This window comes from Thermothielavioides terrestris, chromosome 5 (genome assembly GCF_000226115.1).
Source record: "Thermothielavioides terrestris NRRL 8126 chromosome 5, complete sequence".
NCBI lineage: Eukaryota > Fungi > Ascomycota > Sordariomycetes > Sordariales > Chaetomiaceae > Thermothielavioides > Thermothielavioides terrestris.
In genome coordinates, this window is record NC_016461.1 from 4,366,317 (window position 1) to 4,389,453 (window position 23,137).

The 23,137-nt window shown below is 54.4% G+C and overlaps 9 protein-coding genes across 9 annotated transcripts; 4 read left to right on the plus strand and 5 right to left on the minus strand.

Annotated features, from left to right (window-relative positions):
* Positions 1–6,003: 6,003 nt before the first annotated feature.
* On the plus strand, positions 6,004–7,271 carry THITE_2122884 (uncharacterized protein). Its single transcript, XM_003657261.1, has 3 exons — positions 6,004–6,131; positions 6,190–6,317; positions 6,414–7,271. Exons 1-3 carry the CDS (start codon positions 6,114–6,116, stop codon positions 7,162–7,164), a joined length of 897 nt encoding a protein of 298 aa, XP_003657309.1. The 5' UTR covers positions 6,004–6,113; the 3' UTR covers positions 7,165–7,271.
* A 23-nt stretch (positions 7,272–7,294) lies between these two features.
* Positions 7,295–8,282, minus strand: THITE_2122885 (uncharacterized protein). The gene is made up of 3 exons (XM_003657262.1): positions 8,073–8,282; positions 7,579–7,986; positions 7,295–7,514 (listed from the first exon to the last, which is right to left on the minus strand). Exons 1-3 carry the CDS (start codon positions 8,146–8,148, stop codon positions 7,426–7,428), a joined length of 573 nt encoding a protein of 190 aa, XP_003657310.1. The 5' UTR covers positions 8,149–8,282; the 3' UTR covers positions 7,295–7,425.
* A 539-nt stretch (positions 8,283–8,821) lies between these two features.
* On the minus strand, positions 8,822–10,517 carry THITE_2122886 (uncharacterized protein). The gene is made up of 3 exons (XM_003657263.1): positions 9,681–10,517; positions 9,412–9,621; positions 8,822–9,341 (listed from the first exon to the last, which is right to left on the minus strand). Exons 1-3 carry the CDS (start codon positions 10,452–10,454, stop codon positions 8,913–8,915), a joined length of 1,413 nt encoding a protein of 470 aa, XP_003657311.1. The 5' UTR covers positions 10,455–10,517; the 3' UTR covers positions 8,822–8,912.
* A 404-nt stretch (positions 10,518–10,921) lies between these two features.
* THITE_122357 (uncharacterized protein) lies at positions 10,922–12,137 on the minus strand (the record flags this gene model as incomplete). The annotated part of the gene is made up of 3 exons (XM_003657264.1): positions 10,922–11,208; positions 11,275–11,943; positions 12,059–12,137. The coding sequence occupies 3 exons, from the start codon at positions 12,135–12,137 to the stop codon at positions 10,922–10,924; spliced, it is 1,035 nt and encodes a 344-aa protein (XP_003657312.1).
* Positions 12,138–12,598: 461 nt separating this feature from the next.
* Positions 12,599–14,303, plus strand: THITE_2122888 (uncharacterized protein). The gene is made up of 2 exons (XM_003657265.1): positions 12,599–13,741; positions 13,813–14,303. Exons 1-2 carry the CDS (start codon positions 12,831–12,833, stop codon positions 14,276–14,278), a joined length of 1,377 nt encoding a protein of 458 aa, XP_003657313.1. The 5' UTR covers positions 12,599–12,830; the 3' UTR covers positions 14,279–14,303.
* Positions 14,303–15,653, minus strand: THITE_2122889 (uncharacterized protein). The gene has a single exon (XM_003657266.1). The coding sequence runs from the start codon at positions 15,462–15,464 to the stop codon at positions 14,328–14,330; it is 1,137 nt and encodes a 378-aa protein (XP_003657314.1). The 5' UTR covers positions 15,465–15,653; the 3' UTR covers positions 14,303–14,327.
* Positions 15,654–16,840, plus strand: THITE_2122890 (uncharacterized protein). Its single transcript, XM_003657267.1, has one exon. It carries the CDS (start codon positions 16,074–16,076, stop codon positions 16,794–16,796), a length of 723 nt encoding a protein of 240 aa, XP_003657315.1. The 5' UTR covers positions 15,654–16,073; the 3' UTR covers positions 16,797–16,840.
* Positions 16,841–18,135: 1,295 nt separating this feature from the next.
* On the minus strand, positions 18,136–19,373 carry THITE_2122892 (uncharacterized protein). The gene is made up of 2 exons (XM_003657268.1): positions 18,705–19,373; positions 18,136–18,622 (listed from the first exon to the last, which is right to left on the minus strand). Exons 1-2 carry the CDS (start codon positions 19,226–19,228, stop codon positions 18,376–18,378), a joined length of 771 nt encoding a protein of 256 aa, XP_003657316.1. The 5' UTR covers positions 19,229–19,373; the 3' UTR covers positions 18,136–18,375.
* A 2,133-nt stretch (positions 19,374–21,506) lies between these two features.
* Positions 21,507–22,847, plus strand: THITE_127193 (uncharacterized protein). The gene is made up of 3 exons (XM_003657269.1): positions 21,507–21,766; positions 21,825–22,099; positions 22,155–22,847. The coding sequence occupies exons 1-3, from the start codon at positions 21,561–21,563 to the stop codon at positions 22,751–22,753; spliced, it is 1,080 nt and encodes a 359-aa protein (XP_003657317.1). The 5' UTR covers positions 21,507–21,560; the 3' UTR covers positions 22,754–22,847.
* The last annotated feature ends 290 nt before the right edge of the window (positions 22,848–23,137 follow it).

Genomic DNA, 23,137 nt, shown 5'->3' on the forward strand with positions numbered 1-23,137 from the left:
CCGAGAGTTTATCTACTATCTCTATATCGTCTTCTAAATTGGAGATCGCTTATATAGTTATCGACTTAGAGCTTATATACTGTAAATGCTATAAGACCTTCTAAGCTAAGTTGGAGGTTCACTAGTATATTAAGGCTTGTAAGGGCATAGGCCTAAAATACACTTAGAAGAACTATATAGCTAACTAAGCTATGCCTAAACGCTATATTTATAGCTATTGTACCTCTGTTCTAGGTTTATATAATGCGCTGTTCCGACATTTAAAGTATTACAAGGATATAAAGAACGGCATTTTTCGCTACTTGGCAGAGCCTAATAGCCTTAAACCTATAGAATCCGTAGGCAACTCGGTTATAGAGTACAAACTAGAGACCCCTAAAGTTATAGCTTACTAGGTTAAGGAAGCCCTGGCTTTAGAGTCGAACGATAGTATCGACAGCCCTCTCGGCAACTATATACACCTTTGTATCGCCGCTTATACGAAGGAGGATAGCGAGGAGCTAGAAGTGTGCCTCGACCTAGGAGCTAGCCATTTAATCATTGGCTATAACCTATTGAACCTACTCGACTACTCTATCGAACGCTATAAAGGCAAAGTGATAGGCGTCGGTGATAAGAAGCTAGCCCTTTCGTAGTAGGCCACCTTTACTATCTTCCTAGCTAGTACAGAGAATGGAAAGCCCATTTTATATAAGTTTACCTACTCTGCTTAGGTAGTAGATTCCCTAGGACCTAATCTTCTACTTGGCAACGATTTCCTAGATGGCTACTACGCCTTAATCGACTATAATGCGAAGAAGGTTGACCTCTAGGCCTTTAAATTTACTATTCTGTTCGCTATTAACGTCTATTCGGCTCTATATGTATATAAGGTCAAGACTATATATATAATTATACTTCTACCTAACTAGGAGGCGGAAATTCCTATCGAATATAAGCTACTTCTAAAAGGCTAGTCCTTTATATTCTACTCTGACTATCTAGCTATATATTATATTATAGTTATAGCTAAAACCACGAAGGTGGCCGCCGTTAAAAACACCTTCTGTAGCATCATTAAGATCCTAAAGCGGTACCTAGTAGGTAAGATCTATAAGTGCGAAGATAGCGGTTTCCTAGCCTATTCCTAGACCTTTGCCTTAATGGCATTGGTAGCTAGTATTGCGATAGCTACAATGGCTACCCTAGCAGTAGCTATAGATATTGAACCCCCTTCTTTAGCAGCGTAGTCTACTACGGTTATACCGGTCAACAGTGAATTCGCCTTTAATAATTGTATCGTAGCCGTAGCGTAATATAGCTATAGCGCTTATAAGCCAGCTATTCCGACCATCAACCTTACAAAAGCAACTTTAGTTAGTGAGTTTAACGACACTAATTCTACTACGCCAATAAGCGACTATATCTTCCAACTAGTATAGGCTAACGAACTCGACGAGCTGGCTAGTAAACCATTTGTACTAGAAAAGCAGTCAACTCTCGGCCTTTGTATAGACCTAAGCCTCGATGAAATTATCACCAAGGATAGAGTACACGTATATACTAAGGATTCCAACACCGCCTAGCGATTTATCGAGGTTATTAAGCGATATCCTAGCCTCTAGAAGGACGAAGGCCTCGTCTAGCAGAGCCTAGACGAACTGATATATATACCTCTAGTAGAGGGCTAGCAATATTAGAAGGTCAACGCCCGTTCTTACCCTCTAAGTAAGAAGGATCGTAAGGTACTCGATAAGACGTTCGATAGCCTATATAAGCAAGGCTATATAACGTAGACGATATATACTATACTATTTATATACCTAGTATTCGTTGTTTAGAGGCTAGGACGCAACGGAGAGCTTAAAGGCCAAGTTATAATCGATCTACGGAGTTTGAACTATATAATAGTGCCTAATAACTACCCTCTACCTCTATAATCAGAGATTATCGCTAAGTTGCGTAGCAAGCACTTCATTATAGCGATTGATACTATATTGTTTTTCTACTAGTTCGACGTTTATCCTCTATATTACGATTGATTTACTCTGATTAGCCTACGTAGCCTAGAGCAGCCTACAGTATACCTAATAGGCTACTATAACTCTCTAACGTACGTTCAACGTATTATAGACTAGCTCCTAAGGCTATATTCTACGTATATACGCGCTTTTATCGATGACATTGTAATCTACTTAGACAATGCTAAGGATTATATACGCTATCTAGATACGATATTTAGCCTCTTTGTAGATAAGAACATCTCCCTTTCGCTAGCTAAATCTTATATAGGATATCTAAGCGTAGAGCTCCTAGGATTCTATGTCGATAGCCTAGGCCTTACAACCATTATATAGTGCGTTAAGGCCTTTAAGCAACTCGTATTCCTATATACTCTCAAGGCTCTTAAGCAATATATCGGCCCTATAGGTTTTCTTTGGCACCTGATCCTATATTATACGCAATTGGTAGAGCCTCTATAAGCTTGTAAGACCGTGTTGCTGAGGAAAGGCCGTGAAGAAGGCTATATTAAGACCGGTAACGCCTCTAAGAGGACCGTTTACTACGTAAAGACGACCTTCGAGCCTATACCTATAGAACGCCTATCCTTCGAAGCGATTTAAGCTACAATCTATAAGGAAGATCCAACTATCTTACACTACTTCGATCTTAATAAGCAGCTCTTTATACAAATTGACGGCTATCTAGAGCGTAGATTCGGTATAATGGTATTCCATTTGTACGATAGCTACGAGTAGGAGCCTAGTACCCCGATTCCTTTAAACTAGGTACTCCTAGTGATATTCCTTAGCCAATGCTTAACGAAGGCCAAGATATAGTATAGGCCCTCTAAATAGGAAGTGGTATACCTAGTATAGGCCATTAAAAAGCTCTATACTATGATTTATTTAGCTAGGCTTCTAGTGAATGTACTTACTAACTATATAGCTACCTATAGCATTGTTGTATAGACCTAGCTCGATACTTCGTCTATTGATCGAGCTAACTAGTAGCTGATCACCGCCTCCGTCTACCTCTCGGAGTATAACCTTCGACTATATCACCTGCCTAGCCGCCTTAACTTCGTATCGGATGCTCTAAGCCGCTTAAAAGCGATATAGGATCCTGTTAAGCGCCTAGAAGGCCTTATAGTGCTCGACAATGTAATATTCGCCTTCGCCGAAGCCTATATAGAGGAGTCACTTCGATAGAAGTTTATTGCTATATATAAAGAAGACTCTAAATACAAGGCTATTATCGACGATCTAACTAGTGGCTCGCTATCCGCTAAGGGTAGTAGAGCTTTTTTATATCCTAGACTACCTTTTACGATAGTTGATAGCTTGATCTACAATATCTAGCTATATAGTATACACCTTTTTTATATACTATTCGGTATAATCAAGGAAGTTCTTAGCCTAGTTTATAACGCTAAGCATTACTTTGGTGTAGAGCGTATACTCTACGATTTATATAGTATATCGATAGTCAATAAGATTTATAAAGTTAAGAAGTATATAGCATATTACTTATTATACTAGCTCAACGTTATAGATTGTTAGAAACCGATTAGCGAATATTAGCCAATTCGACTAAACGATATACTCCTAATACAAGTTATCGCTATTGACTTTATTATAAGCCTTCTAAGCGTGTTATCGAAGGGCTCTCCTTAGCAACTAGAAGGCTATAACACCTTTGATACGATGATAACTATATTTTATAAGAGTAGTAAATAGACCCTCTTATTACTAGGCAATGGCAAATACTTTACAAAGGACTAGGGCTATATTCTTATATATTAGTTGCTTCTATCTAATTGGAGTATACTATTAGCTATTATCTTCGACTAAGACTATAAGTTTATATTGGATCTCTAGACTAGTATATAGGAGTATCAAGGCACTAAGTTACTGATGACAACTATATACTATCTGTAGGCAAATGGTCTAGTAGAGTATAAGAATTAGACTATAGAAATCGCTTTACGATTCTATACCTTCGAATTTCCAACTAGCAACTAGGTCGATATTATCCCGCTACTACAATGGAACCTCAATAGTGTATATTCGGCTCTAATTCGCTCAACGCCTTATAAACAATTGTATAGGTTCCGACTATAAGGACCACTTGATATAATCGTAGCCGATCTAGGCGTAGCTACTCTTATAGACTTGCCTATGCTATAGGAGGATTTACGCTATAAGGTATAGTTGGCTATAGACTTTGTAACTATATAAGCTAAACGTTATTACGATAGTTGCTATTGCTAAGTCGAATTCAAAGTCGGTGATAAGGTTTACCTTCGGCTATATTATAGCTACTACCTACCTAGTAACCTACCTTGGAAATTGTTATAACAGTGCGCTAGGCCGTTTCCTATCAAGCGCTATATTAGCTAGCTTATATACAAACTCGATCTTCTAGACTATATAGGAATCTACTTAGTTATCTCTATAGAATATCTCTCGTTAACACTGCTAGAAGAAGATCTATATAGCCGTATTGAACTAGAGGTAGGCCTAGTCGAAGATTCCTAAGCCTCTAATTGGTTGGAAGATCATGAATTTAGTAATAACTACGAAGTAGAGCGTATTCTTAAGCACTTGGTTATAGGCATATAGATCAAATATTTGATCTAGTAGAAGAATCTAGGCGCCTACTACAATATATAGAAATCGCTATATAATATATAGTACGCTCCGAAGGTTATAGAGGAATATTAGAAGCGCCTAGGTATCGACCTGTCTATAGGTACGGTATAGAAGAAGGAAGCCGAGGCGCCTACTAAACGCCCTCGTAGCTAGCCCCAAAAGAACGTAGAGGCTATAGACAAGGCTATAGATAAGACTATAGACAAGGCCGCCGACAAGGCTATAGAGAAGACTGTAGGCGCTATAGCACCTACTAAGCGCCTATGTGGCCGCCTTCGGAAGGACCTAGCAGTAGCTAGCTTATCGACGAAGACCTCTTTGCAAGAGGTGCCTACTCTAGTAGCCTAGACTAAATAGCCCTCGGGGCCATAGACTATAGTACTGTAGCCCAGTACGCCCAGGGAGGAACCTACGCCAAAGGCCCCGATTAAGCATATGACGGTGCTACAATCTACAGCACCGTAGCTAGCAACGCTAGAGAAGATACCTATGCCGGTTAAGTATGTCCTGGAGCTACCTTCGCCAGTACGTTCGACCATTGTAGTAGCTAGTCCAGCCTTGAATCTATAGCGCAATATATACGCTAGCAAAGGCGTTAAATCAACGTAATACTATAAGGAGAAGGAGGATCAATTCGAGAAGCAACGTAGTGAGGGCATTATAGTGTTTTTCTTGCAGCTCGGCACTTGATACCGGAACTGTATTATATATATAAATAGATGATGACCCTATCTGGGAAAGGCTCTGGGTTAGGGTTGCGCTATACAGGGTTAACCCTATATAGCCTATATACCCTATACACTGCCAAGAATATCTTGGCAGTGGAGGGAGCCTCCCTACTTTGAATCCATCATCACACTTACTATCAATCTTCTGTATACTGCATATTGCGCGCCACCGCATCACATCGGTGGATGCGAAGCAAACGACGAGACCTCGGAAGGCCCAGGGGAATGAGGAATTCAAAAACCCACGTCCCGTGCCCTTTTATGAGCGACGTTAATCCCACCTCGAAGTTAATACGGTTGCCACAGAACTTTTTACACTATTCGCCTTCATTGTCACACATATAGAAGAGGACGCGTCGATGGTGCCGCCACTGGTTGGTCTCCGTGCCGAAAAAAGCTTTGGAAATGAAGTTGACGCAGGTGAACACTCACTCCCAACTAACGTGAAGGAATACGACTCTGAGAAACGCAATGCTGTCTGAGATAAGTTATATTTATCTTGGCTGCCCATGGCTTCTTGTCCGCCAGGACAGGGGGGTGTGTGCGCCATAGTGGAACGGCGCAATGTAGTGTATTCCGTAGTCCATATGTTCCGTAAGAAATACTGTAATTCGCACGGAGATGCAACTCTGTGCCAAGATGCCAGCTAAGGCGTTTTGGCAATGCCTCCCATCGCAATTCTGCAAGCTTGGAGCTCGAACTAACACAATTCCTCGACCGTCGACGCTCTAGCCTCCGACCAGTGGGCAAAATGCGCTGGCGCGCGCCAGTAACGCCCGGCCACGCACTGCACTAGGGAAACGGACGATCTGACGCAAAACCCCAAGATGATGTTCGTGCTGGCACTGGCGGCTCTGACGGCCGGAGCGCTGGCTGCCGGCCGCGACCACGCGCTCTCGCTTCCGTCGTACCACTACGGCGCCCCGATCCGCGTCGAATGCATGAACCGGAGTTCGTGAGTGACGCTCTGGCATCCATCCGCCACGCAGACCGAGATCGTCGAATTCGGCTCCCCGCGCTGACTGCTTTGGTAATTCCTTCCCGCTTGCAGCGAAACGGGCGAACACATCGAGAATGCGGCGCACGAGATCCAATGGGTCCCCTTCCCGGTCTGCAACGAGACCAACAAGCCGCTCGAATTCCACTACGGCATCGAAGGCGAGCAGAACTGCACCATCGCCATGGTCAGCGACCCGTTTTTCCACCTGCTCGAGTTCTACATCCACAGCGACGCCCCCTTGTCGTGCCGTCTACCCGCGCGGCCGCCCGCGCACGTTGAGGTGGTCGGCGAGAAGCCGCACCAGCAAGAGTACATCCCGCTGGTCTTTGCCTTGGCCGGCACGCTCCAGCTGAGCCACATGCACATCAGCACGCACCTCAACGTATTGCTGCACAGTACCCCCAAGCACCACATCCATCCGCGCGACAGCGGAGTGCTCGACAGCGCCACGGCCTACAGCACCAGCCCGCTCACCCACATGGAGGGCAGCGCGACGCGGCGCCTGGTCATCGGGGACCCGCTGCCGCTGAGCTTTAGCGTGCGCTGGTTCCCTACCCCGGCGCTCCCCAAGATCGAGGGCAAGGTCGAGTGGTCCGGCATGGGTGGGCACATATACGCCAGCACCGTCTTCTACAGCTTGGTTTCGTTCTTCGCCGGCGTCGTGGTCTCGGCCGTGTACTTCTTTGGAACGGTCCTGCCCAGGCGGCTCAGGGGGCGCGGCCTGGGCGGGGCAACGCCGCTCGGCTACGGGTTGAACGGGGTGGGCAACGGCTGGGGATACCAGAAGAGGGCAATTGACTAGGTAGCTGGTATCTCAACAGACCTGCCACCGCCATCCGAGCGCCTGCTTGCCTGGTGCAGGAAGAAGGTGGTTCGACTGAAAGGGAGATACCAGGGACATTTGGTATCGGGCTGGATGTCACGCGATCCAGCGTGCCGATCCGCTTACTTCCCACGCACATACATCACGCACATACAATTACCGTTCCAACGCAAGCATTCACCATCCTCTGCCAATGAGACATTTGCGCACCTGTTGCTCGCGATTCCCTTCCACACCTGTCTACTGCGATTTGCGCCCCTCCAGGACGGCGTCCGCTGCCTTGATGCGACCAAGAATTCGGGAAGCCATGTCGATGGCCCCGATCGCCGCTTGGTCACGGTCAGACAAGCGCCCGAATGGGATGACAGTGAGGCAAGGACGATGGACACTTACGGATAAGGCACCACGGCCCATAGAATTGGAAGCGCAGCGTGCGCTTCAGCTCGTCCGAGTAGACGGTGCTGTCCAGGTAGTAGGTGTCGTGGATGCACACCAGGGTCGTGAAGGCCACTTCGAGCGCGTAGACGAGGAAGAGCAGCTCATCAGCGCCCGAGGTGCCGCGACGCTGCACGGCTAGGCGGTACACGCCGTACAGGACGGTGGGCAGGAGGAAGAGGAACTCGACGTGGAGGAACAGACCAATCCAGCTGTCATGGCCCGAAGCCGTCTCGGGCGACCACTGAACGATCGGGTCGTTGTACATCTGGATGTACCACTGCTTGAGCGCGTAGAAGGCGTGCAGCGGCGCGCCGGTAGGTTCGTACACCCAGGCGGGATACAGGTACTCGAGCAGGTCGATGACTGCGTGAAGCCGTCCGTCAGCCTGGGGCCGGGCCAACTGCACCTGCCGGCTCCCGACCCGGCCCTCCCGTGTCGCGGTCACTCACAGAAAATGAGGGGAACCTGAAGCAGGAACCATCCCATCCACGCCTTGTTCCTCCACGTATTGTTGTAGGTTGCCATTTTGCATACGTGAGCTGTCGTCTGGAGATGAAGGCACCGCGAGGGACAGAGCTGGAGCTTGTTGTGAGACACAAGCTTTCCACCAGTCGCGTCCAACTTGTCTCGCCTTCGCGTCCAGGAGGCCAGGGTTCCCTGAGCTTATTTTGGCCCCGAGGGCAGGGCCGGACCAACATCGTGCCAGGGGTCCCACAGGGGCCCCGCAGGGGTCGACCACTGGAATAATACCGTACCGATATACTGTATGCACTTCGTTCACACGTTACCTGGAGTTACACTCATGTACAGTTCAATCCCTGTTTGTTTGTTAGTTTGGTACCTAGAGTGGATTACCATCAGTATGTGCAGACTGATTGGTTGAATTGGCTAGCGTGGTTGATTTTGGTCGATTTTGGGACAGCAGGGTGTGAAGTGCCGAAGCCAGTCAATGGAGCGGGGGGGGAAAAAGCCAGGTTTTGGTTGGCTGCAGGCCCCTGTTAAAAGTGGGGCCAAGAACCAAACTAACAAACAAACAAGGATTGAACTGTACTCCACTCCGTGGTGTTCCTGGAAAAGCCGCAAGTCCACCATGGCTGCCAACTCCGGCAGGTCCAGCGGAACTGAAAAGCGCCCTTCAGCAGCGATCAGCTCGCAAATACCTGACTTGAGTTGCGAGCAACCTAGCGACGATGACCTTCATAATTATATCGAATTTGTCGCGTCTCAATAGCCATACCTTGCTTTGTCAAAAACAAGCAAGAGAGACCGAATAAGAACAAAACTCCCTCTTAGTAACGGGCCCCTCGCTCCACCATGGGATCGGGCTTCTTCTCCATCCCTTCCCGCAGAATGGCAACCTGCTTCTTGATTTCCACCCACAACACCAGGTCGTCCAGATCTTCGTCGTCCTCCGCTCCACATTGGCCGGCAACAGCCACCCAGCCGCTCTCAATTTCATCCTTCTCCGCAACCGGGCCCGAGCCAGCGGGGTCCCGGGCATCGCGGGCGATGGCAAGCAAGGCGGCGACAAAGGCTTCCTGCATGTAGGCGAAGCTGAAGCCGTCCGTGATGCCGGCGATGGCCGGGCAGAGCTTGTCGGGGAACTCGACGTCCTTGTTGTCCGCCAGCTTGCGTTGCCAGAAGCGGCAGTAGGCGACGCGCTGCGCCAGGTCGGGGTCCGGGAAGTAGTACTTCCTGTCGAACCGCGAGGGGCGTTTCTGCAGGGCCCTGGTCAGGAAGCGCCTCTTTCCACCGAGACGTGGATAATTAGGTAAGTAAGGTACTCACCGAAATCCCCGGGTCGAGACGGTCCAGGTGGTTTGTGCTGCCGACGATGAAGATGCCGTCGTTACTTCGCAGCCCGTCGATCTCGTTGAGGAAGTAGCTTCGGACGTGGTCCGTGATGAGCGAGTCGAGATCCTCAAAGATTAGGTAGCAAGGCGCAACCTGGCGCGCTTTGGAGAAGATCTGCCGGATGCTGTATTCGGGGCCGGCGAACTGGTCGCGTCAGCGTCACTGGGGTTGAGAAAGTGCCATACTGCGGGCAATGGGCATACTGAAACGAAATTCCGGACGTAGAGCGCGGGCACCGGATCTTTCCTCTCATACAGCGTGTGCATCATGGCCTTGATGGAGATGGTCTTGCCGTTGCCGGGAGGGCCGTGGTAGATGATGCCGCGCTTCCAGGGCACCTTGAGTCGGCTGTAGGTGTCGCGCGAATCGAAGAACGTCAGATGGTCGGCTATGATGGCCTTCTTCATGTCCTCATCGAGGATGACGGCGTCCCACGTTGCGTGGCGGATGCTGTCGAAGAGCTCGGCACTCTTAGTCCATGCGCCGCCATCCCACACCCACACCTGCTCTCGCAACTCGCTGCCCCACTGGCCGGCGGCAATGACTAGCGAGTCCACTTTGGCCGTGTCCTTGGCCAAGATGTAGTAGTTGCGTACGGCCGGGTAGTAGCTGGACCCGTCGCGTCCATCAACGATATAGACGAGAAACTCGGCATCCCGCCACCTGTACAGGAACTTGGCGAACAGGACATCTTGTCGGAGGCTGCCGGGGCTGCCGTCGATGCGCCGGGCCGGGGCCGCGTAGGTCTTCCACATCAGCGACGACGGCACTTCCTTGTCTCCGAGGTCCATAGGGACGAAGACCGCATGTCCCGCCGCGGCGTAGCCGAGCAAGTCGACGCCTGAGGAAGAGACAACGACGAGTTGGAGGTTAGGATACTCGGCCTTAACGATCTGTGCAATGGTTGCGTCGGTATTGACGCGCTTGCCGGATGAATGACGGAAGAACTGCTCGGTGACTTGGTCGGCGACAGGCATGGCTGCTGTGGGCGGCGATAGATGGCTTCTCTCATCCGTGCTATTGGATCCGCGGCAGGAGGAAGAAGTCGGACGGTGTCGAGGTCATCTCAAGATTTGCGGGGAAGCCTGGCTGCGCCGCACAGCCATAAGTTACCGGGCCACGCGTAATGCTGCGGCATGATTCGACGACCCAAACAGGCGGTCCGCCAAGGACCTCAACGCGTTGTTGGCATCGTGTTACTTCGATCCGGGCTCTTCGATCACTTGGGAGTGAGCAGCAGGAGGCAAAAATAAAGGGCTGTCGAGTGTGCGAGGGATTTGGTTTGCCGTCCTTCAGATTTAACGCCTTTCACGCGCTTGGACTTACTCAAGCTCGGAGGTCTGAAGTGCGGTTTCCAGAGCAGGACTGGGAACTAGTTACACTCCATTCCCACCATCATAACATGTCCTGCTCATTGCCCGTGCTGGCCAAAGTCATTCCCACCTTATTCCCCTCCGCCATACAACAGCCTCCGCACTTCCTCACCGACCTCTAGAGTGGCACTCCGCGCCGCGTTGGACCAGGCTGTCATCTGTAACCACCCGTGTGTGAGGTCGTCGTAGTGGTGCCACCGAACCTTGACACCCGCAAGCTTGAGCTTTCTCGCGTACTCGATACCGACGTCTCGCAGCGGATCGAACCCATTGGTGAAGATGACAGCACGAGGCTGACCAGCAAGCCGGTCTGCAGGCTGCATCCCAGGCGAGACATATCGGTCCAGTGGTGAGGGGCCTATCAGTGAAGGGGATATTAACGATAGGGACCCCCTAGCGGTGGAACAGCAACCTAGTGCCTCACCATTGGGACGCGGCAGGTAATTGTCGGCGAAGCCAAAGATGCCGTTGCACTGCAGGTAGTACCCAGAGTTGTTCTCTTCCGCCGCTGGGGTGTCGAAAGGAAGGCGAGCTTCGGGGTACAGGAGCACCTGGGCAGCAAGCGGCTCTTCGCCCCGGTCCAGCCGGCGCAGGCATACCGCGGCCGTCATGTTCCCTCCGGCAGAGTCACCGCCCCCAGCAATGCGTCTGGGGTGCACGCCCCTGGTCCGACCGCCCTCGGTCTGGAGCCAGTCGATCACGGCCGAGTACTCGTCCAGCTGGATGGGGTAGCGAAATTCGGGTGCCAGGCGGTAGTCGACCGCATACACCTGGCACCCCGACTGCTCGGCAACAAGTCTCAAGCCGTTCTCGAACTCGTCCACACTCCCTGTGGAGTATCCGCCGCCGTGGAAGTAAACAAGCGCCCCTGCGTTTCCGCTATTCCTCCAGGGCTCCCCCGAAGACGGGTAGAGGATACGGATGGGGATGGTGCCATGCGGCCCGCGGATGGCCGTGAACTCAACGTCGGCAATGGGGTTGACCCTGCTCTCGGGAAGCCTATGGAGAGCAAAGACCTCCATGTGATGCCGGCGCTCAACAGCGAAGCCCTTGACACCGCCAAGCTCCAGCTCGGGATGGTTCGCCAAGAAGTCTGCCCCACGGCGCCGTTGACCATATGGGCTCGTGAGCCGACCTGTGGTATTATTGGGTGAGTCGACATGGCCGTTCGCAGTTCGGGAGGTTGTCCTAATCAAGGAACCGCCAACCTTGACTAAGTCTCGACAGCTGCCGGTCTGCGGCGTCGTCGCAACCGCCGTGCCGGAAATCCCAAGTACCCGTATCCATTGGGAGTAACTGGGGTTATTGTTGACGTCATGAAGGAGCCAAGCGCATGCAAACCATCCGTGTCATCCAGGTCCCGTAAGGTTTGGATGGCCTGGGCCCGTGCCAGTCCACTTCAGAGAGTGTTTCTCAGGTCCTGATGGTGGATCGCTTCGCTTCTCTACCCCAGTACCACACCCGGGATCGTAAAATGCTCCATCAAGGGCGAACCTGCAGTGGGCTCGATTGTGCGGGATGTGAATGCGCATCGGGGGACCTGTTCCCTCGTGTGGTCATCCATCCGGACCGCCACAATGGGAAAACAGCCGTCTACTGTGTATTGTGAAGATTTCTGAAATGGACGGGAAAGGGTTGCGACCGCCCTGCTGTGGCTACCCGCTTGATGGCCAATGGGAGACTTGTCAACAATCACGAGTCCCACTCCGCGTTTTTGCTTTTCCAGCAACCCAGTCGATTAGTGTCCTGGCCGCCAAATATTTTGGCGAATCGCTGGTATGCCGCCAATGACATTATCGGCGGCATCGGCAACGCTGCCGGATGGACGACGCGGCCGGGTTGCTGCTTTGGGACTCTGCAGACTGCGGAGCGCGAGGAGGCTTGATTATGCTCGTCATCTGACGACGCGTCGCTGAGCCTGTATTCCCTGTGACCACGAGGGAGCTGCGCGCACAGGCCTGCAAGCAGCAAGCCAACGTGATGAGAGACACCACCAGGGATGGGCTGGCCTGGGACGACAACGGCCTAGGTCCAGAGCCGAGATGGACACGCGACCCCGACATCCGGGCCGTCCGGCGTGTCTGTCGCCGGCACCTCTGCACGGCCGAGGACTCGTCCCAGCCCGAGGTGGACGTGATGTTCCACGCCGATGGCGCCTTCAGCAAGCTGTACAGGGTCAACTCCGTCCGCGGCCCCTTCATGATGCGCGTGTCATTGCCCGTCGACCCGCGCCACAAGACCCGAGGCGAAGCCGCGACACTCCGGCTGGTCCGCCGCAAGACGGGCATCCCAGTGCCGGACGTGGTGGCCTTTGACGACACCCGGAACAGCGAGGTCGGCTTCGAGTGGCTCTTGATGGACAGGATGCCCGGGACGCCGGCTTACTACCGATGGCGCAAAATGCCCATGGCGCAGAAGGAGGCTCTGACCATACAGGTGGCCGACTTCCTGGCCCAGCTGTTCCGCTGTGGCAATCTCGGGGAGGGCTTCAGGGGTATCGGGACGTTGGGGACCGGCCCTGACCGCGAGGGTGCGACCGCCAACGGCATGCCCGAGCCAGGCCCTATCGTGTCTAGCTTCTTCTTCTCGGGACCGCGGTACCACTACCCAATACCCCGGGGCCCGTTCAGCTCGAGCCACGACTGGCTACGCGCTCAACTCAACGTTATCATCAAAGAGCATACCACCGCCCTGGCGGAATCCAAGGACGAGGACGACAGAGAGTACGCACAGAATGCCCTGCGCGTGGCGCGCAAGCTGCTTCGCATCCTGCACAAGGTCTTCCCGGCCATCGTTCATCCGCCAGAGCGCACCGTGGTGTGGCATGACGACCTCTCGCTGCGAAACATCTTGGTCGACGACAACGGCAGCGTCACAGCAATACTAGGATGGTATGCAATCCAGGCCCGCGAAGGAAACAAACCCGGACAGGCGGACTTGCAGAGACTGACATGAGCGGCAGGGAGTGTGCTTCGACATTGCCTCTGTGGGCTGCGTCGCAGGTGCCCGAATTCCTGCGGGGGGGCGAGAGGGAGACAAAGCCGGATCGAGACCGCTACACGGATGTGGACAACACCGGCGACACCTTTGGCAGCGACGACGAGCTGGACGACAGCCTCGACAACGAGGGCAAGACCGAGCTATATTGGATCCACTTGATGGAGTACGAGCAAACCCAGCTCCGCAAGGTGTACGCGGCTCGCATGCGGCAGCTGAGGCCCGGATGGGACCTGGAGGTTGAGGAGGGGGCCCTGAAAGTGGACTTCCTCGCCGCCGTTTCGCGCTGCAGTTCCGGGTTCTATCTCAGGCGCATTGAACAGTGGGCGGATGCGGTCGAGCGCAGAGAGTATCTACCCTTGATGGAGGTGCTTAGGGTTGGCATCAAGAAAGAAAGGGTGGTCAACCAGGCCTCGAGGGCGACGACATGAGGCAGTCCCGCCTTGGGAAGCAGATTGTCTTAGCTGTCTGCCTACCTAATCAAACGCTAACCTCACTGTCGACCGAGCAAAGTCTCAGCTCTCCAGCAACCTTCCCATCAAAAGCCTCCTGGAAGATTTCGAAATTGCCCTCGTTCCTCCGGTCATAGACGGCGAACCAGATCTCTTTGAACCAGCCGCCAGCGAACTCGGTCTCGGCCAGCACCTCGGCCCAGCACGCGGCCACCTCTCGCGGCGGGTTCCGGAATGCGCCACAACCAAGCGCCCCGAGAACCAGCATAGTGTGCCCTCGCGCTGCGGCCATCCGCAGGCACAGACGCATCTTGTCCTTGGTCAACTCCCTGGCGGCGGGATCCGCGAACACTAGGGGTCCCTTGAAGGGCTTGCCCTTGCCATGCCTCGGCTCCGAACTGCTGGTATTTTCTGGCTCCTGCTCGTCCACCTTCGATGTACCTTTCGCCGTCTCGTCGCTGGTCTGTTCCGCAGCTGGCTTCACCGACGGTCGGCGGATGCCAGCCACGCTGAGCACGCTAACCACTGGCAGCTCCGCCGGGGTTGTCTCGGGCACCAGGAGTTTGTGCTCGTTGGCCATGGAAGTACGGAAAATGACGACATCCCGCGTGTACAGGCCGGCCCGGCGCTGGATGGGGTACAGGTTGCGGTGCAGAGAAGCTGCCAGCGTGCTGCGGAAGCACAACGCTTCTTCCTGAGCCGACGCGCCGCTGAGCCATCCACCTCCAGGGTTCCGATCCGACGCCATGTTCAGCACCGCCACCCGTGCAGCCGTCGAAGATTCCAAGTTCTCGGGGGAGGCCGCCAGGGACCGGAGGCGCTCGAGGATATCCGCCTCGACAATCTTGGTGGCTCTTCGGGGGGTTGGCGGATCATTGAAGCCGAGCACGGATGAAGGCATGCAGATGGCGGCGTCGAAGGAGTCCTGATTATACACCCTCATTGTTGTGCCGAAGATGAGATCAGCCGACCTGCCCGGTAGCGTGAACCGTGGGCATTTTGCCGGATCAAGCGGCGGCAGCGTTTCCAACTCGAGCTTCTCAGATTTCGCCGGGTCCAGGTGCGGCAGCGCTGCGGCGATAGCTGGCGTCTCGGCTCGTGTCTCTTTGGCGACGGCGGCGAGGGCTAGTCGCCGGGGGTTCTGGGCGTGCGTCTTCCTCCACATGACAGCTTCTGCCGGCGCACCTTATGCTTGAGTATTTTGCTGGCCTGGAAGTCCGAACATGATAACACTTGCAGTCGGCACTCTTTAAAATCTTACCAGGCGCACATGGGTGCTTCTGTGAGTCCCCCCCGGCGCCGTGGCTGAGAACCCGGTGCGTCACCGGACTAACTGTGAGCAAGCTACTGTCGGACGGCGAGCTCAACAAGGTTAGTCCGTGAACTGGTCAGCGATGCACCGACGCCTAACGGGGCTTCGATGATCCTCAGCCGCAGCGGCAACATCTCCGCCAGCGCAACCCTAACCCCTGTTCTCTAAGACGTCAGAGCTTTTGGCACCCCGAGCGTGAACAGTCGCAATGTGGTGGAGTCGGCGACGTCCATGACAGGCTTGCCTCGATGCGGCTTCGCGTACGGAATATTCTGTCCTAGTCTCCGATTCGGAAGCTGCTCTTCATCTTCCGTGTGCGGGGGGAGGTTTATTAAAACGCCGGTTTGGTTTGTCATCTGCCTGGGGAACAAGAGAATTTACTCGGGAATTGCGCTTTTTCTCGGCGCCACACTACAACCCTCGCTGCCGTCACAGTCGATAGCATTGTATATACCTACCAAGATGCCCGTCTACTGCGTCACCGGCACGAACCGCGGCATCGGACTCGAAATCGTCCGGCAGCTGTCGCAGTCGAGCGACAACACCATCATTGCCACCACGCGGTCTCTGTCCTCGGACCTCACCGACCTCAAGGCCGTGGCGTCATCATCGACGCACATCCTCGAGTGCGACACGGGCGACGTGGCATCCATCCGGTCCTTCGTCAAGGAGGCCGCCCAAACCCTCGGGGGCGACAAGAAGATCGACTTTCTGCTGAACAGCGCCGGCGTCAACCTCGCCTCCTGGCAGAGCTCGCTCACCCTTGGCCCGGACGAGCTGCACACCCAAATTTCCATCAACGTCATCGGCCCCGCAAAGATGGTCGAGCTGCTGCTCGACGCCGGCTTACTCTCCCGAGATGTCCGCATCCTTAACATGACTTCGGGCTTGGGCAGCATGCAAAGCAGCTTGGGGATAAAGCCCCGCAAATGTGCTGGATACTCCATCTCCAAGGCAGGTCTCAACATGTTGACGGTCCACCAGAGCGAGGACCTCAAGCAGCATCTGCCCGGTGCCGTGGTCATCTGCATGGATCCCGGCTGGGTCAAGACGAGGATGGGCGGTGAGGGCGCTGTGCTTGAGCCGCACGAGAGCGTTGGAGGCATACTGCGCGTTCTGCATGCGTTGAAGCCCGAAGACACTGGCAGCTTCTACCTGTACAACGGCGAAAAGTGCCCGTGGTAAAAACGGCTGGACCGGGGGTGGGAAGGGGGTATTAACGGGTTACTTAGGCGTCCTGCTCAGGATCGGCTGATCAAACCCAAACATGACTTCATTTCGCAAGACTGGGCACGGTGTCGCACGAGCTTTGCTTGATGTCTCTGCCCCTTGTCCTCAAACTAAAAAGATCCTCGTCAGCCTCCTCCGGCTCCAGCACCGCCCCATCCATGATGCCGTGAGTAAAGCACATTCCAACCAGTTGGCATTCTGGGCCTAACTTTCTCACTTGCTTAAACTTACTCAGCCTTCATAAAATAATCGACCACACTCGCCGGTTGACAGCCGGTTGTAAGGGACCTCGGTGCCAAAAACAAGGCATACGCCATCTCCAACCTGGCTCGGCTCCGGGAATATGTCGATGTAGCCATTTCGGTGACGCAGAAGACGTACGGACTGGCGCCTTCCCCGATGTTGAAGAGGAGATCCATGTTCAGGAAGTCCTCGTTGGCCCTGCGGACTTCCTCTCGGCGTGCAGGCAGGAATAATTCGCAAAGGAGTCGCTCCATATGGCCTTGTGGGACCCTCAAACCTGACAGTTTTGCCTGGACAGCTGACTCACTAGTGGCCATGACGTTGAAGTGAATATCGCTCCTGCCCCTCCACCTTTGGCAGTAACGCGCGGATGCGGTCGAAATGCTGTCCACGTATCACGAGTCGGGCTCGTGAGCTGCCCCGTACCTCGGACGAGGTCCTGCCTGAAATGGAACGTTGCTAGGGGCAAGCACAAGGCGAACTGCAAGAGACTGAGGCCGGGACTCGTTCGCCAGAGAAAGCTCATAAGAATAAGGCAGAAAATGGGGGGTTTCCGGCTGGGTCCAGAGAAGACAAATAACAAGTCCAGGGTGGATCCAGTGTTCTGCAGAGTCAAATGAGTCGGGGAAGACCCAAGAGTCGCCAATCAATAGAACCAAACACACCAGTCCTTAGCCGCGAGGGAGGCACTGACTGAGCTGACAGATTAGAGAATATTGATTCCCAGCTGCAGGACGTCTGGACAACTTTGGCTTAGAATGCCCAGATTGGTGAATCGTCATACATCGGGCGCACTCTTAGCCTGGTGGCCGAGCTCGTGTGAGAGTGCATCTGCACTTCGCACCGCTCAGCAACTCGACGGGAGCCAGACTTGATGAGCAAAGGTGCCAAAGCCGCCTTGCAAGGCCCCTTGTAAGGCCTCTCCTGGCGTTGCTCGGAGCCATCCCGGCAGCATTCCCATGCCGCCTTGCGAGGGTCCCTACTCTGGGCGCGCATGACGCACAGGGAACCAGGATAGGCACGGTGCATTCTGGGAGTTCTCAACCCAAACCATCACGGATTATCGGGTCGGAACATCCAGAAAAGGCGTTGCATAGAGTGCAGGACAGGCTCATGGTAGTAGCTCGCAATGCAGGCTTGCGAATAGAAAAATTCGACTCTATGCAATGCTTATGTACCTGCAACATACGTACAGTATCTCAGCTCGCGATGCTCGTTGCGTGTGGTGGAACAAGCTGAGCGAGCACCGATTCGCCTTCGAAATTCCACAAGGGTAGTGAGGGTGATGGAGCTAGGACGAAGTTGTCTTGGCCGCGGCTAGGAGAAAAAGGAGCGAGCAGGCCGTGCAAAGGGCCGAAAGAACGGCCACGAAGACGAGATGCCAGAGAGTGAAGGTCCGTTCCTTGCGGTATCCTCGCAGCGCCATCGGCCCCACGATTTTCTCCATCGGAGCGATGTGCTCCTTCTTCATTGTCTCGTATCCTGCTCGCATTCCAGGCAGCCCGTCCACACTGAATGAGTTCTTGAAGGCCCAATACCTAGTAGTCGCGTGTGACCGCATTAGATGAGGCCCGGCGAGGACGGAAAGTGAATACCGTGTAGTGCAACACGGACACGAACCTTTCTAAACTCATGTCTAAGTCGCCCTGCTGGAATTTCTCAGCCTTTTTGGCAAAGACCTCGTTGAGGGTGGCTCGGAAACTCTTGAACTCGTAGAAGGGGACCGAGTAGCCGCACGAGGTCATAACCTGGTGCAGGCGCACAACGATGATGGATCTGGAGCCAGGGAGGAGCTCAACGTCGTGCTTCTTGACAAACTCGTCGAAGGCGCTGGTGCCCCGCTCCAAGACGGTGCCGTGGCCAAACAGGCGGACGATGCGCGGCGAGCTCTCAAATGAGCTGAACATGACAGTGATGCGGCCGTTGCCCGGTTCGTAGAGATGCGAGATGGTCTCGTTGCCGCTGCCGGTGAGGTCCATGTACCAGAAGGTGGTGTCGTTGAGCAGGCCGAAGTACGGACCGCCCTTGGGCGACACGTTGACGTGGCCGGACGCCGAAAGCGGCGCGGTGGCTACCCAGAACATCTTTTGTTGTGGGATCCATTGCATCAGGTAATCAGGAATTGTCTCGAAGAACTTCCCCATCGTGCATCCGTCCGACGCGGCTGTCCGTGAAACCTCCTTGGTGGGTTGCCTGGGCTGTGATCAGTCAGTCCTTTGCATCCTCGAGACGAAGCAGGCTGAGTTGGTCGCCTGGCTCCTGGTGGTATTGAGCGAAGCAGGGGTGCTCATGCATGCCTTTTACACTACTGCGGTAATGTTCGGAGCAAATAATGCAAGCCGGACGGGGTGCAAAGGCTCCGGAGGTAAGGTAATTACACCGCGGCCCTGGTGAGTCACTCAGGTCAAACAGACAGCCGCACTGGGAGGGGCAGCGAGACGAACGTGCTCACGCAAAGAGCAAAACGAGATAATGACAGCCATGGCCTCAGATTCGGTGCAGACGAGCTCGACGACCCGAGGCTGCCTACCTTATATAAGACAGACGCTCTGGGCCTGTAACAGGCGGAGTCGGGATGGTTGAAGTTTGCAGCGGCCGACGTTTCGTTACCAGTTACCTACCTGGGCAATGTAGCAGAGTGGAGGTGGTACACCCGTCGCAGCAGTGGAGGGTACACAGTACGACCCTGGTTTGTCTATTGTGGCACAAACGATCGCTAAGAGTGGGCCAGCCTCCGCCGCTTCCCACACGTGTGTGGGGCTCCAAGCCATCTCCGATAGAGACCGGCTTACCTGTCTTGGGCGACGGTCGAGTCGTCACCAAGCGTGCCATATCAGTTACGCACTCTCGCGATCAGATTGTGCATCGCTGTTTCCCAGTTCCGCCACCCATATTTCTTGCACAAATCTCGTCCCGATGCCTCAGGCGGAACTGCAAGATCGGGGCCGTTCCCGGGCACGGCTCCGAGCCGATGCCGACAGTCCATCGCAACCGGAGACTGCCAGTGAAATCACCGACCTGGCTGACGAGTTCTCTCGCCTTCTCCCGCAGAGCATCTCAGAACGGGAACAAGACGGCGGCCACAGCGGGGTCACCAAGATCTTACCGGGCTCGGTCATTGGCGACGCCACATCCGAAGACTCGAAGATGGATGGGGCCGTGTCGACCGACGACAGTCCGAGTCCCAGCTCGGACAACCAGTCGCTCATCAGCAACATGTCTGACCGTGGCCGGTTAGACCTTGTTGACCGCATCATGAAGAGCTTCTGCGCCTCTCTGGACTCAAAAATCGCGGTTATCAGGCAGACGAAGATGCTTCAAGCGATCGAAATTCCGCCTGGAACCGCGGCCCGAAGGAAGCAGCCATCTAGGCCCGACAAGTTGGGTTCGACTTCACCCTCGGATGGGCAAGGAGCACAGGCTACCGCGGCGCTTGGGAGCGTCCCGCAGAGCAGGGTGTCTCGCGCTGTCCGAGGATTAGCTGCCGGCTCCGTCCCGGCCCCAGCAGCAGCAACCGCCGGATGGCAGCTACAGGCTCATGTGTCTACACCCAAAGCATCCATTCCGCCTCCTTCCCCGCTCTCCACTTTACCTTCTTCGAGGGTGCACCCTTCGCCGGCCCCTACGCCGGTCTCTCCGCCTCCGCCTCCTGCTCCGCGCCCATTCAAGTCAGCGCGGCAACTCCAGGCTGGCACAAGCCCGCTTGGTGCGGCGTCTCTCCCGCTTTCTTCTCCACTCGGCGACGGTGCTTCGGAGACGCCGCTGGGGCTCGATAGAGCCAACGACAGTGCTCCGCCCCCGTCGACTAAGGAAGAAGTCCCAAAACGTCGAGTATCGAGCTTGCTAGGCACGCGACTCCTCCCCAACAGTCTTGCCGCAAGGAGCCAGCCGTCTGCGAATCACCGGTTGCTCGAGGCGGATGCCCCAGCTCCGAGTGGGCCTCGAGTCCAATCTGAGCCGGCGCCGGTTCTCCCACCGGAAAGCATTCATGGGCGGCGGGCTACAAGAAACGTCCGCGACGGCGGAAGTTCGTCTGTCAGCACGGGTTTGTCGCAAGACGCGGACGATGAGCCACCCCATGAACGAATTCCTTCGCTCCAAGGCCCTGCGCTGCAAGGGCAACCCGCTAGCGCGTCTGCTGAGCTGACAGCCCAAGGTTTCGCAGAGGGTGATAACTTCGCTCCGCCTAATGACCTTCTTGGGCTGCCCCCGGCCGGTGGCGGCTCATTCACCGATGCTTATGTGCAGCCTCACCTGGAGCTCCAGTTTATAGCCTTTGCCCATCAGCAGCTCCCGCCCATTGACTCCACGCCACTCCCACCTACAATGCCAGATTCGTCGCTCGTTGGTCAGCGTCGCGACGACGCAGTTCCTAGGCAGATTGTGGAGGCAGAACCACGGTTGCCCGGTGACGCTTCCGCGGGCATTGCAGCCTCCTCTGGAAAGAAAAGGCCGGCGGTTGTTGTCAAGGAGCAGATGGGTGATACCGAGAGATGGGTGGAGGGGACTGTTGATGGTGACGGCAGGCGCAAGAGGAGCAAGGCAGGGTTCCTTGCCGCCGAAGCAGCTGGAGGGACCGGGAACAGAAAGTTTGCATGCCCCTACTTCAAGCGGAACCCAAGAAAGTATCGGAAGTGGACCTCCTGCCCCGGGCCGGGATGGGACGAGGTGCACCGGGTCAAGTATGTTTGCCAAACTGCCGCAAAAACCATCCTGGTCTGACCTGAAACCACCTTACAGGACTCATCTCTACCGGAGACACCAGCTTCCGATCCAGTGTCCACGATGCTGGGAGGTGTTCAAGGCGGACAGCGCACTCCAATCACATCTGCAGCAAGACCCTCCATGTGCCATGCAGGAAAAGGGCACCCTCTACGAGGGCTTCACCAAGGACCAGGAAAAGAGGCTCCGAAGTCGAAAGAAGACTCATCCCGGGATGACCGACGAGGACAAATGGAGAGAGATCTTCATGATTTTATTTCCGGATGACGACCCGAATTCTGTTCCGTCGCCGTGTGAGCCGCCCTGCTTCGGACGACCATCTCGGGAGTTGCTGATGACCGTAATTAGATTACAGCGAAGCCGAGGACGAAGGGGAAGGTGGGAGCCTGCACGGCGCCGGAGAACTCGAGGACTACGCCACCTTTATCCGCCGAGAGATGCCCACGCTGGTGCGGCGAGAGCTGGAAGCCTTGTTTCGCCATGAGTTCCAGGACATTGAGGAACGAATCAGACCGCGCGTCGCTGAAATCGTGCTCAACCTGCAGCCGAGGCTGCTCAGTCTCTACAAACAATCGCAGACGCCGCTGAGCGAGTACGGCCCAGAGCAGCCTGGAGTCACTTCCAGTGGTGGCGAGCTATCCCTTGCCCCACTGCTGTCGGATGGATCATGCGCGGCAACAGGGACCAGCTCGACACCCTCGACCACGCTCAGGGCTGACAATTGGTTCTCAGAACCCAAAGCTCAGCTCGGATTACACGGCAGTGGCCTGGATTCCGACTGGGTCGCCAATGACGCTGAGCATTGGGACCTAATACAAGTCCAAGGGACGGATAGTAGTCTTGGACTGGACTGGGACTTCGAATTCGACAACTTGCTCAACCCTGCGTTGTTCATGCCACCATCAGAGGAGATGCAACCAGGATCCGCGGGCGAGATGCCAGCCTAGGGTAGGTAACAGTAGGACTAAGCTAGGTACTATGACTCGAATCGGGGCGCCTTTGGGCTGCCACAATGCAGGCAAATAGATTTGCACAAATGGCAATATGGTGTCATGCCGGAGTGAGACCCGTTCAAGGTGCCAGAAGCCAATCTTGTTAGAAAGCTTCGCTTCCCGGCATCCGCCGCTGACGAAGCAGCCAAATATCTTGCACGAGTTAGCATGAGCCGCTGAATGGGTTGATTGAGGTACATATCCCAACTTCCTCGCCTTCTTCCTTGCCGCGCATAACAGTTGATCAGTGCTCTGTAGCTCTCGCCGACGATTTCATTCACGAGCGTTTCCAACGGTTCCAAGCCAGTTAGGGTCGCCTAGCACCGTAGCGACATCACA

Coding starts and splice junctions, on each gene's coding strand:
- THITE_2122884 (XM_003657261.1), top strand. Junction 6,318..6,413: donor GAATGCATGAACCGGAGTTC/GTGAGTGACGCT, acceptor TCCCGCTTGCAG/CGAAACGGGCGAACACATCG.
- THITE_2122885 (XM_003657262.1), bottom strand. CDS start 8,148: ATGGCAACCTACAACAATACGTGGAGGAACAAGGCGTGGATGGGATGG. Junction 7,987..8,072: donor TCAGGTTCCCCTCATTTTCT/GTGAGTGACCGC, acceptor GGCTTCACGCAG/TCATCGACCTGCTCGAGTAC. Junction 7,515..7,578: donor TGGGCCGTGGTGCCTTATCC/GTAAGTGTCCAT, acceptor ACCGTGACCAAG/CGGCGATCGGGGCCATCGAC.
- THITE_2122886 (XM_003657263.1), bottom strand. CDS start 10,454: ATGCCTGTCGCCGACCAAGTCACCGAGCAGTTCTTCCGTCATTCATCC. Junction 9,622..9,680: donor ACGTCCGGAATTTCGTTTCA/GTATGCCCATTG, acceptor TGACGCGACCAG/TTCGCCGGCCCCGAATACAG. Junction 9,342..9,411: donor GTCTCGACCCGGGGATTTCG/GTGAGTACCTTA, acceptor AGGGCCCTGCAG/AAACGCCCCTCGCGGTTCGA.
- THITE_2122888 (XM_003657265.1), top strand. CDS start 12,831: ATGAGAGACACCACCAGGGATGGGCTGGCCTGGGACGACAACGGCCTA. Junction 13,742..13,812: donor GTCACAGCAATACTAGGATG/GTATGCAATCCA, acceptor CATGAGCGGCAG/GGAGTGTGCTTCGACATTGC.
- THITE_2122889 (XM_003657266.1), bottom strand. CDS start 15,464: ATGTGGAGGAAGACGCACGCCCAGAACCCCCGGCGACTAGCCCTCGCC.
- THITE_2122890 (XM_003657267.1), top strand. CDS start 16,074: ATGCCCGTCTACTGCGTCACCGGCACGAACCGCGGCATCGGACTCGAA.
- THITE_2122892 (XM_003657268.1), bottom strand. CDS start 19,228: ATGGGGAAGTTCTTCGAGACAATTCCTGATTACCTGATGCAATGGATC. Junction 18,623..18,704: donor TTAGACATGAGTTTAGAAAG/GTTCGTGTCCGT, acceptor CGCGACTACTAG/GTATTGGGCCTTCAAGAACT.
- THITE_127193 (XM_003657269.1), top strand. CDS start 21,561: ATGGGTGATACCGAGAGATGGGTGGAGGGGACTGTTGATGGTGACGGC. Junction 21,767..21,824: donor GACGAGGTGCACCGGGTCAA/GTATGTTTGCCA, acceptor ACCACCTTACAG/GACTCATCTCTACCGGAGAC. Junction 22,100..22,154: donor GAATTCTGTTCCGTCGCCGT/GTGAGCCGCCCT, acceptor GACCGTAATTAG/ATTACAGCGAAGCCGAGGAC.